The sequence below is a fragment of the Stegostoma tigrinum genome, chromosome 28 (genome assembly GCF_030684315.1).
Source record: "Stegostoma tigrinum isolate sSteTig4 chromosome 28, sSteTig4.hap1, whole genome shotgun sequence".
NCBI lineage: Eukaryota > Metazoa > Chordata > Chondrichthyes > Orectolobiformes > Stegostomatidae > Stegostoma > Stegostoma tigrinum.
In genome coordinates this window covers 32,423,907-32,436,024 of record NC_081381.1, presented here as the reverse complement: position 1 = coordinate 32,436,024, position 12,118 = coordinate 32,423,907, and the positions used below count along the sequence as shown (strand labels likewise).

The following is a 12,118-nucleotide window of genomic DNA, read 5'->3' as shown; positions in this document are numbered from 1 at the left end:
CTTATCAAATGCCTTGCTGAAGTCCATGTATATGGACAACATGGAATTTTATCTCAGCTAATCTCTATGTTCTACACTCGCTCACCCCACTGCGCAGCTCTTCCTGAACATCCTCCGCATCTCCTCAAACTTCAATATACCCCACACCTTTTGGTTCTTGGATTGGAGATACTCTTTGGCAGTTTCCCTGCACTTCTGCATCCCCAAGGACCTCCACCACTTAACAGAATGTAGTCCAAATTAACAGCAAAATGCCTACCTTTTTTCTTTGTGGGTGGCCAATCGTTATTCTGTCAGTCTAGGGAGTGTCCCCGTGGACTGGGAAGTGCCCTGGGGCTACCGCCTCTTTTCGGGTGGGTCTCTTTCCGATTCTGTTTGTGACGCCATATCTGTGGTGGAGAGGTCCTTACCAATTCTCTGTTTAAAGCACCAGGAGACATAGAGAATTCCTCAAGGAGTTAAACTTTTATTTGGAAACAGAAGCTGTGACAATCAGAAAATGGTTTCCCGACTATCTGGGGCTCACTACTTTTGTACTTTTCTAGTTGCCGCGCTTATCTGGTGTCAATAGCATAACCAGTCACATTAGCTTGCTCTGTCTTTCTAAACTAATCGTCTTCTGCCACAATGGTCTTCTACTCTACACTTAACCTACCACATCATGCCACCATTGTCTTTAACATAATGGTCATATATCACGTGATTTGACTAACCTATCATATTATGCTACCATTATGTTCAGCCTGTGCTCATCTGTAAAATGATTCTATGCATTGCTCCATTAAGCCTGTGTTCATCTGTTGCTCATCTCTAACATGATTCGATGTATTGCTCCATTAACTTAAGTACTCACTGTCATAACAAGTACCATAATCCCTATGGCACACCACTGGTCACCGAGGTCCAGGTTGAATACTTTCCATCTATTGCCATTCTCTGTCTTCTATTGGGCAGCCAGTTTTGTATACAGACAGCTAAATTTCCCTGAATCCCATGCCTCCTTACTTTCTGAATGAGCCTACCATGTGGAACTTTATCGAATGCCTTGCTAAAATCCATATACACCACATCCACTGTTCTACCTTCATCGATGTGTTTTGTCACGCCCTCAAAGAATTCAATAAGACTTGTGAGAATGACCTGCCCCTCACAAAGCCAGAAAGTCCTTCCACTCTCAGGCATGTCAGACAATAAAACAAATAAGCACAGCGCCAGAACTGCGAATCTCAATTTTTTTTCCCAGATTCCAGGAATTATTTATTAGGGTTAACAATGAAATATGATTACCATCAAGCATGCCTGAGGCACTGCCACCAGATTCATCAGTTGTTCTTGATTGTGGAGATATTCTCGCAGGATGGGAGTTAGTAGGTCAAACAATCCTCTTCAATCACACTTTAATCAGTACATAAAACTTATATATGGTTCTACTGTCTAGTTTTCTTATGTTTCATTTTTTTAAAATTTGATTTGATTTATTCTCATCTGTACCCAAATACAGTGAAAAGCTTTGTCTGCGAGCAGTACAGGCAAATTGTAGTAAGCAAGGACATACAGATAATAGGGTGGGGGAAAAAAGACTTGGTCAGAGTGAGGCATACAGGTTACACTGCACAGGACATACACTAGGCAAGATCAATATTAACAAGATCGACATTATTTGAAGTTAGACAGTCCATTTGTCAGTCTAATAATGGCAAGGATAAAGCTGTTCTTGAACTTTTTCGTGCAATGTGTTCAAGCTTCTGTTGTCTTCAGCCTGATGGAAGAGGTTGTAGGAGAGCATTACTGTGGAGGGATGGGTCTTTCATGATGTTCGTAGCCTTTCCAGGGCAATGAGAGATGCAGATAGAGTCCATGAATGGAAGATGGCTTGGGTTGTGCACACAACTGCTGTAGTTTCTTACAATCCTGGGCAGAGCAGTAGCCGTACCAGGCTGTGTTAGCCTGAATAGTATGCTTTCTATGGTGCATCTGTAAAAGTTGGTGAGGGTCCTTATCAACATGCTAAATTTCTTAAGCTAGAAGAGGCATTGTTGTACATTCTTCACTATCACATCTACATGGGAAGTTGAGGACTCGTTGACAATTATTGTCACTCCGAGAAACTTATCACTCTCAACCTCCACTCTGGGTTTTATTGTTATCATTTGACTTTTACACTGCTTAGCATGCACTAGATCTATCTGAATGAGAAGAAATGTTTCATAAATTGAAATAGAACCCTTAAAATTAGAATTCTTGATTACTTTGACAAAGTTAAAGATATTGGTATTGAATAATGGGTATTATTTAAATAGAAAAAAAAACTGCAGAAAGCTGCAATACAGAGACTAGATATATATGTGTACAACACAGAAAGCTAGCACACAGGTGCAACAGGTAATCAGAAATGAAAATGGAATGTTGGCCCCTATTTCAAGACAGCTAGAGTCATGAGTAGGAAAGTCTTGCTGCAACTGTTCAAGGTGCTGGTGAGACCACATCTGGAGTACTGTGAGCAGTATTTTAAGGAATGATATTCTTTAATTGGAGGCAGTGCAGAGAGGGTTGGAGGGATTGATTTTTGAGCAAAAATTAAACAGGTTGGGACTCTACACACTGGAATTAAGAAGAATGAGAGGTGATCTTATTGAGACATGTAGAATTCTTAAGGGACTTGATAAATGCTTCCTGGCAAGGGTGAGTCTAGGACCAGAGGGCATAATCTCAGGACAATGGGACACCAATTTAAGACTGAGATGAAGAGGAATTTCTTCTCTCAGAGAGGAGTCTTTCAAACTCCGTGCCACACAGAACTATGGGGGCAGAGTCCTTGTGTATACACAAGCCTGAGATAGATAGATTCATGATCAGGTAGGGAATCAAGAGTGTGGAAAAAGGCAGGAAAATGGTCATGAGGAATGTCAGACCAGCTACGATCCTGTTGAATGGTATAGCAAACTCAAGGGGCAGAATGGCTTACTCCTGTTTCTATTTCTTATTAGTAAGGAAGAGAATCTAGTCCATATGCTCCAGTCTCTGCTACGTGATGCTGTTTTAAAGCTTTTGAGTTGTTGGAGGGTCCTGTAACTGTGGGCAGAAAACCTTCCCAGGTCCTGTACAATGTAGGCAATAGTGAGAAGTTTGGGAGAATCACATGAGGTTGCCAGTAAGAGGATTCCAACATTGAGAGCAATTGTCCCATTTTTTAACCAACTGATCAACAGCCATATGAGATTCTCTCTGGTGTGAAAAGAAAGGCCTACATGCATGCATCCTCAATATAACATAACCTTGCCTTATCGATGTGCACTTTCCTACTCTCCTATCTGCCAGATTAAAAACAATTCCTGACATGAAAATCAATGTAGTAATCTAGTGACTCTATCTCACATTTCCTCCTCCTGACCTCTGTCTTTGACACCAGACACCACCATCTCATGGCATGCTCCAAGGGCAGCAACTGAAATGCATCTTCAGTCCACCATAACTTTCAGGGGGCCCCAATTGCCCTTTGCCTAACATATCTAGACAATTGAAACAAACTAGGTAGGACAGTTGCTGACTGCTGGTGCTGGATCAGGTGCATGGCTTGGCTTTAAAGATGGCACCAATGCCAGGAATTCTGGGAGGTTTGGTAGTGGCCAGTATTCCGCCTGTGGTGAGTAGAAGAATATGAGTGAGAAATACAATGATGGAGCACCATAGGGGTGTGGTGCACAAGTAATGGCGCAAATTTGAAAAGATAGTGCAAGAACACTTGCTAAGCTTTGCAAAGAAACCCTCCATGAAACTTTGCAAAAAGAAAAAATACTTAGCCAAAGTTTGGTAGAATTCAGCCCTGTATTTCAGTTATCAACTTCATTCTGTCCCATCAAGTTCCAAATGCTGTGATAGGAATTTATGTCAGTGGGTATTTCAGGACCAACTGTCCTGTCACAACAAACTCAAACAGTGGGTTGTGTGCTCAGCAAGTCCAGTGGGTCAGTGTCAAGTTTCCACCATGGTAAGCATTTTTTAAAAATGTGGTAATGGGCTGTGGGAAGCTCTGGCAAGGTCAGCATTTATAGCCCAATCACAAAGATCGTGGGTTGGCTAATGTAGGCAACAGTAACCAGAAAATCTGGTTAGGGAAATTGATCCAGTACCCATAAGGAAAGCAATTACAGCAATTTACATGCAGACAAACACTTGCTGAGGAGTTAGAGTATTAGGAGTCATAATTCATACAGTAATGAGGAATATGATTCTGTCTATGAAAATTGAAGCCTGTCCAATGGTGAGGAAGAGAAAGTGTTAAAGTGTGAATGAAAAAGGTAAAGTCACCATGGTCTTATCAGACCACAGAGTAGCTTTCTCATTCAAGAGAGCGCGATTGAGTACGAGACAAAGAGTGAGACATCCCTGGTGGTGGTTTAACCTCAGGGTCACCATGACTCAGGTGAAGGGAAAGGTTAAGATGAGGAATCCTTCATGGTAATCAGAGGTATGTTATATTGATGAATCAATTTCCACCAGCAGTCCATTTTGTTATACATAGTACAACTTAATATGATTAAATTGAAATTGAATAAGTATGATAAATATTATTGGCATATAAAATGATACGTGCAGAAAGAGACCATTCAACCCACTATGTCAGTGTGGACTCTCTAATAAAGTATTAATGAGATGCATTCCTTATTTCTCTTCATCCATTTCCCCTTCAAGCAATGGCAGTACAATATTAAGCAATGTAAATGCAAAAAACAATCTAATCCTATGTACACTGAGGCTAGAAGTCATACAGTGTAAAATCAATGTGATTTGGTTTTTGATCAAATAGTGAAGCAGTTGGACACTATGTTGGATTATTTATCCTTTCCTAGCAACAGAAAAATCCAACATCCCATGTTCATTCAGCATCTCTTTCAATTAAATGCTGAGCAACTAGATACAAGTACTTCAGTTGAATTTTAGGGACATTCCTCACTTTTCATATTCCCTGAGGCCTCAACAAATCCTGTATAATTTAGTGAGATCGCCAAGGCTGAATTTTAAAAAAAAACACTCCATGCCATATTTTTTGCTAAGACAAAGTTCTACATTTTGTTTTTGTAATTGTCAATGGAAGGGTGATTAGCACTAAACAAAAAGGACAGCTTTCATTATAAGGACTGAGTGTTGACACAATGTGCACACAACTCAAACGTTAGATAACATGTAAAGTCAACCTACACCTCATTGCAATAAGGCATCTCCACTTTGGGGAGATAACACAGTGTGAAGCTGGATGAACACAGTGGGCCAAGCAGCATCAGAGGAGCAGGAAAGTTTGACGTTTTGGGTCAGGACCCTTCTTCACTTTGGGGAGGTTCTTTTACTGCATAAAATTGCCATTTCCCACTAACCATCCACAAGTCATCTAAGTAAAATGCCAAATTAGGGACACCAAATACTGAATTGAGATTGCATATCTCATGTCACATAGGGTCAAATGGCTAGCCAACAGTAGACTTTAATCCCATTCAAAGACAGGTCTCATGGGTGAAAGGTTACTTTCAAGCCTAATGCTGTCACTTACACAATTGTCTTACAAACTATAACAAAGAATCAACAAGATTTTTACCATTGATTCCAGTAGGCTCAAGCTTATAGGTCACTTTATTGTAGAAAAAACACTCATCTGGAAACTTTGGTCATTCAAAGAAGTTATATTAATTGCTTCCTTTCATATAATCTATCACATATGATTGTTATTTTCTTCCCATTAAATGCATCATCTCTGCTACAGAATTCAGAGGAAAAAAAATTATGCAATATTAAGTAAAGTCCTCCAATTAAATAAGTTTTTATGTAAGAATGTGAAAATGAAGCGAGAGAATGAGGGAAAATAATAGCGCGACTTTTATTTGGAAAGGGTAAGAATAGAGACCATGAGATGCTACTACTCTAATCCAGCACAGTATTTTTTAAAGACTTATTTCAAACATCGGTGAAGGAACATTTTTGCTCTTCTTGTTCCACAAAAAATGGCTGTAAAAAAAAATCTACCCTACTGGAAACAGTAGCTATTGCTTCCACTTCACTGATGGGTTTCTCCAGACCTGTCAAACCCAGTCAGTGGATATTAAAGATAAATTAAGCCACAATTTCACCGTGCGAGATACTATAACAAAGAAGCATAAAGAGGCATGCCCGCGACATGACCATTGATTTTTAATTTTTACTCGCCCTCACGTTCTCACGCTCTATGGTCGCTCCAGCTCACTACACTATATGAGCTACTGCTCATGACGAAAATTGCAGCCCCTACTGCCTGTAGCACTTCCTCAGAACTGAGGAAGGGTCACGGGACCCAAAACGTTAACTCTGATTATTTTTTTCACCGATGCTACCAGACCTGCTGAGTTCATCTCGCAACTTCTGTTTTTGTTTCAACGTCTGTTGTCTGTTAGCGGCTAGTTACAGATTACGTTGGTAGATATAGTTACAGAGACTGAAAAGAAGCATGTTAGGTATCACTCTTACCAGATCCTCAGCCTTTCTGCTCAAATGTCCATATGTCAAAGTGGATAGCGCTAATAGACTCCTTAGAACTAATCCTTTCAGACCCATATCCATCTCCCACTTATAGTGGAATGGGAGGGTGGTGTTGTCAATGTCAAGTTTAAACTGTTCTAATGGTTTATATTAAGCATTCATAATCTCTCAAGTAAACGCTGCGGCTCTAGAGGAACATATAAATGCCTTGTACAGGAAGAGTTTCTCCAATTTGGATTTCGTTTGCAATTTCAGTAGCTTGGAGTAGTTTTTAACTACCTGACTATTATGGGGTGAAGGGAACACTGTCAGAGCTGAAGATATATTCCCATGGTAAAGCCTCAGATAGATTGACAGACAGGATGGGAACATTTCTGCTGAAAGGTCGTACTTCAGAAGTTAAAAAAAAACACTGAAGTTTGCGAGAGATAATGGGAACTGCAGATGCTGGAGAATTCCAAGGTAATAAAATGTGAGGCTGGATGAACACAGCAGGCCAAGCAGCATCTCAGGAGCACAAAAGCTGAAGTTTGCGGATCAGTTGCAGAAATTTGGTGTTTCAGTTCTCAGGACCATTCTAAGCATATCTTAGGATCTGTAACAAGGAAAAAAAACATTCACACTATTCTGTACAATCATGGAGATGTTGTGAAGATATATTATCTAACATTAATTTACAATACCATTTGCTGGACACATCCGAAAAAATTTGGAAAAAACGCATAGAAAAACAAAAGATATGGACAAGTATATGGACGTACATGGAATAGTGTAGGTTAGATGGGCTTCAGATAGGTATGACAGGTCGGCAAAACATCGAGCGCCGAAGGGCCTGTACTGTGCTGTAATGTTCTATGTTCTATATCGGCTGTATCACCGATCGTCCTACTGGCAAGGAACAAACTGCTGGGATGGAGATGCGAAAAGGAGAATTTGAAACTTCCAACACTATCTACAGAATAGGAATTCAGCCAGTTTTAACTGGTTCAGGAAGGCACCCGGTTTCAACAGCACGTACTCAAAGTGACACCTGGTACAATCTGTAAAGGTGTGTCATAGCACCTCTGAATAGGTTGATTTTTCTCTGATTGTAACTGTTATTTGGCCAAAGTATTTATGAGAAAACACTCTGCTGGGCTTTAATATCTTTTTCCCATAAACGTGGAGATTCTGTGTATGGTTGTTAGTTTTCAAAAAGGGGAGTTGGATATATTTGTAAAGTTTAAATTTCTTTATTAATAACCTTTATATATTTGCTCAAGTAAGTTCTGGCTACAATAAACAAGTTCTTTATTTGTTACTTAAGAAACCTAGCAGACTCGTTTCTGATTCTAAGCTATATACACTGATTTTGGATAATCAGACAAAATTCACTCTTGCAAATGAGTTCCTGAAGTAACAATAAAGAACTTGTTCATTGCAGACAAAACTTATTCTATTTATATCATTGGGAGTCTTCTTGAGGGTGATCTTCTGAGCTACTGGAACCACCCTGGTCATTCAATAGGCCAAGTGAACTGGGGACTGCAAAGAAGGGGCCAAAAACAGGGAAAACTACCACTTTAGACCAAATGGACTAATCAGAGGGACAGACGTGCTTGCTTTCCCCTTCTCATTTTTACTTTTCAGTTACATTTAACCAGTGGGTAGAATGAGAGATTTAGTATTATGGGGCATGGCTGAAGGAAGCAAATTAGATACATTCAGGTGAAAAGTTAGATAAGCAGGAGAATATGATTATTTTAATTCATTCATAGAATGTGGCCTTTGCTGGCCAGGGCAGCATTTATTGTCCAAGATAACAAAGTGTGGGGCTGGATGAACACAGCAGGCTGAGCAGCATCTCAGGAGCACAAAAGCTGACGTTTCGGGCCTAGACCCTTCATCGAGCCCCTCACTTTGTTATCTTGGATTTTCCAGCATCTGCAGTTCCCATTATCTCTGATCACAATTTATTGACCATCCTTGATTGCTGTTGAAAAGGTGGTGGCGAGCTGCCTTTTTGAAACAGTACATTCCATGGGTCGTAGGTACACCCATGGTGATTTTAGGAACAAAGTCACAAAATTTTAATTTGGCGACTGAAGAAATAGTGATATAGTTCCAAGTCAGGATATGTGGCTTGGAGGAGATATTGTAAGTGATGGCCGGTTAAAGGCAGCTCATCACCACCTTTTCAAGGATAATTACATTTGTGTATAAGCTGATACATCTTGTGGCACAGTGGTGGTCTCCTACCTTTGAGTCTGGAGATGTGGGTTTTAAGACCCACCTGTTCTAGCGGTGTGTCATAACATCTCGGATCAGGTTGATTAGGAAAGTTATCCATACTTAACAAGAATCAGCACTAGAACTGCACTGACACCTGGGGACTGAAAAATCATATCACGTTCATCACAATTATTTATTTTTACAAAATAACTTTTATTTTAAAAGCTTCTGAACTCAAGCAAACTTATGTCTTGCTGATCTGCTCTGAAATACTTTTCATGTCAAATCACCAGGATCAATGACAATGACCCATTTCTGATGAAGGGTCTAGGCCCGAAACGTCAGCTTTCCTGCTCCTAAGATGTTGCTTGGCCTCCTGTGATCATCCAGCTCTACACCTTGTTATCTCAATGACAGCCAGTGTTCACACTTACCTGAAACTTCAACAAATGTCCTCTATTCTCTTTTCATACCTAGTTGTATGAGGCAGACAAAGTACATACATAAGCCTGGTTCCATTGTTAGATTTTCATGGAATGGGTCATAAGCCTATTGCCAGGGGGTAAAACCTGAGGGGTACCACTCTGCATCAAGCATGGCTGACTATTCAGGTCAGGCAGGCTTACCTTCTGCAGTAAAACTGACAAATGAAACATGTTGTCCCAACTTGCTTAGTATACATCAAAATGGTGTCCCATTATACTCATTTCCAGGTTTTACTGTTTATTCCCTCTGGGGTCAACCTGTTTGGTCACAAACTTTCCATTGCCATTTAATCCTGGAGCGGGACTCAGAGCCAGTGCATCAGGTTCAGAGACGGAGATGCTAATGCTGTGCCACGTGACTTCCATTCAGTCCCACATTGCAGGTGCTGGAAATCTGAAATTAAAGAAAAGGGAAACTGCTGGAAAAGGTCAGCAGGTCTAGTGGAACTTGTGGAGAAAAAAACAAGTTCACGTTTGGTACAATGCTTGCTTGGAACTTTGTTGACCAATGTTAAACTCAAAATAGTTCAGTCATATGTGTCAGTATTATACAAACATAGTTTTTAGTCAAAATAAGCATATTTGTGTTCTGAATCCCTGTCAAGTCACACATGTGGTTTGTAAGAGGTACAGAGTAGGTTTGTGGAGCTAAAACATATTTGGTTAAAATTGATGAAAAGGTGAGAATGGTCCCTGTAAATCACATGATCTGTGAGAAATAAGCCAATTATTGCAAACATGCAAACCAGTCAGGTTTCAATGCCTGAAATATTAAACTCTGAGCAAGTAACAGGAACTCAAGTAATAAACCAAAATCTGTGGTCCAGAACATAACACATCACAATCTCCAAGGAGATCTGAAAGGCTTTGTAAACCAGTTAATTTGTAGATGGAATTTAAAAAAGTTCAGCTGCAATTATGCCTAGTGTACACTTCCACAAGGATTTATTTCACTGTTGAATTTAGTGTCTGAAATAGAAGTAAGTTTATTTTGAAAGCATTTTAAAAAAGGGTATGAAGTTTATATGTTTGAGGCCATAATTTACTTGAACTGATCATCTTGCTGTTTGTCTTCTTTCCCCCAAAATTCCTCCCAATATGTAACAAGGAAAGGAAAACTTGTTAATGTTCTATGCTGCTTTTAGGGTCTGTTTTAAAATAAGAACAAAGCTGGATCTGCAAATTTTGCGCACCATACATCTGACCTGTGAACTAGTAAATATTTCGGCTCTAGGCCCGAAACGTCAGCTTTTGTGCTCCTGAGATGCTGCTTGGCCTGCTGTGTTCATCCAGCCTCACATTTTATTATCTTGGATTCTCCAGCATCTGCAGTTCCCATCATCTCTAGTAAATATTGTAGTGTTTTTAAAGTTTGAAGGTAATTTGAATGTCGTTTTGCGTAAATAATTTGAATAATAAATATAGGATTAAGAATTCTGAACATAGATCGCTGAACTGAAACACACCCCTTTTACCTCTTTTAAGATTCTACCGATTGCATCAACCTTTTGGTCACCTAATGTTCTTAAAGGGCTTGACGAAGTTTCGTCATGCTGTAAAACACCTTGGAAGTTTCATTATGTTAAAGGTGCAATGTAGACATAAGTTGATTCTCCACTGGGACTAACAGGCCTGCTGAGTATTTCTAGCAACGACATGTTTATATCAGGTTTCCGGCTTTTGCTCTGGGTTTATGACCCTGAGAGATGACAATGAAAACGGACATGTATATGTTGTAGTTTGCAAATCCATAAGAGATATTTTTAACCAGCCTGTTCAGAGATGTTATTACACACCTTTGGAGCAGGTGGCACTTGAACTCTGGTCTCCTGGCTCAGAGTTAGGGACATTACCACTTCGGTACATTTATCCTTGCAAACGCAGATCCCCAATGGGGTCACTGCCCCTTTAAGAGTTATGAAACGAAGCGGACGGCGTAAAGCGCAAGCGTCATTCGGCAGATTTCTTTTGTTGACACTCGCCGGTCGCCTTACATAACCGGGAGTGCCGGTTTCGTCTTCGGATTCTGTCCTTTCGCCCGAAGCCGGTTTCACTTTGTGGGAATACAGCGTTGGCGTTTGCGACTCGCTTACGGATCGGTTTGTTGTATTTCTTCAGACTCCCCCGGAAGATGGCGGCGATGTGCCTGAGGCGTAGCGGGGCCTGGGGTCAGTGGCGGGCGCTCCGTCTCCAGGTGAGGGAGGGTGGCGGCGCGAGCGGTATCCACTGAGGGAATGACATCTGACCTTGGTGCCGGGTCCTCGCGCAGCCCCCGCCCGCACCGCACGAGGAAGTGGCGGTTGGTGCGCGCGGCCTCAATGTGGTGGCCGCTGTGTAAAGGTCATCGGCGGCGGCATCGAAATCGTGGCGACCTGGTCAGAGTTAGGGTTTATTCCTATGATTTAGGTACTTGAAACCCCAAGGCTGACAGTCCAGTGCAGTGCTGGGGAAGTGCAGCACGGTCAGATGTGTCGTCTTTTGGATAAGACGTTGAGATCGTAGCTGCCTGACTTGTTAAAGGTACTACGGCACTATTATGAAAACTAAAAACAGCAGTGTCCGGTCAATCTCTCTTCCTCAATCGGCGTCACAATAATCAAAATATAATCTAATTGTTAACGACATTGTAACTCCTTAGAATATATATAGGCGGAATACGCAGAAGGGCTTAGACCATGAGACATTGGAGCAGATTAGGCTATTCCGCCCATCGATTCCTCTCTGCCATTCGATCATGGCTGATTTGTTTCTCAACCCCATTCTCCTGCTTTTCTCCCTTGACCACCTTACCGGTCAAGAACTTATCTATCTATTTTAAACACCCTCAATGAATTGGCCTCCACAGTTCTCTGCAATAATGACTTCCACAGATTAATCACCCACAGGTGGAGGGAAGCCCTCCTCGTCTCAATTCTAAA

At 40.9% G+C, this 12,118-nt stretch overlaps 1 protein-coding gene and 1 long non-coding RNA gene across 2 annotated transcripts in view; one reads left to right on the top strand and one right to left on the bottom strand.

Annotated features, from left to right (window-relative positions):
* Positions 1-1,226: 1,226 nt before the first annotated feature.
* On the bottom strand, positions 1,227-11,423 carry LOC132206031 (uncharacterized). Its single transcript, XR_009442754.1, has 2 exons — positions 8,743-11,423; positions 1,227-1,974 (listed from the first exon to the last, which is right to left on the bottom strand). It is a non-coding gene; the product is annotated as an uncharacterized LOC132206031 (long non-coding RNA).
* sdhb (succinate dehydrogenase complex, subunit B, iron sulfur (Ip)) overlaps positions 11,111-12,118 on the top strand; it is a 20,396-nt gene continuing 19,388 nt past the window's right edge. The window contains exon 1 of the mRNA XM_048561686.2: positions 11,111-11,394. Coding sequence (XP_048417643.1) covers positions 11,332-11,394 — 63 coding nt within the window. The 5' untranslated portion in view covers positions 11,111-11,331. The remainder of the gene's footprint in view (positions 11,395-12,118) is intronic.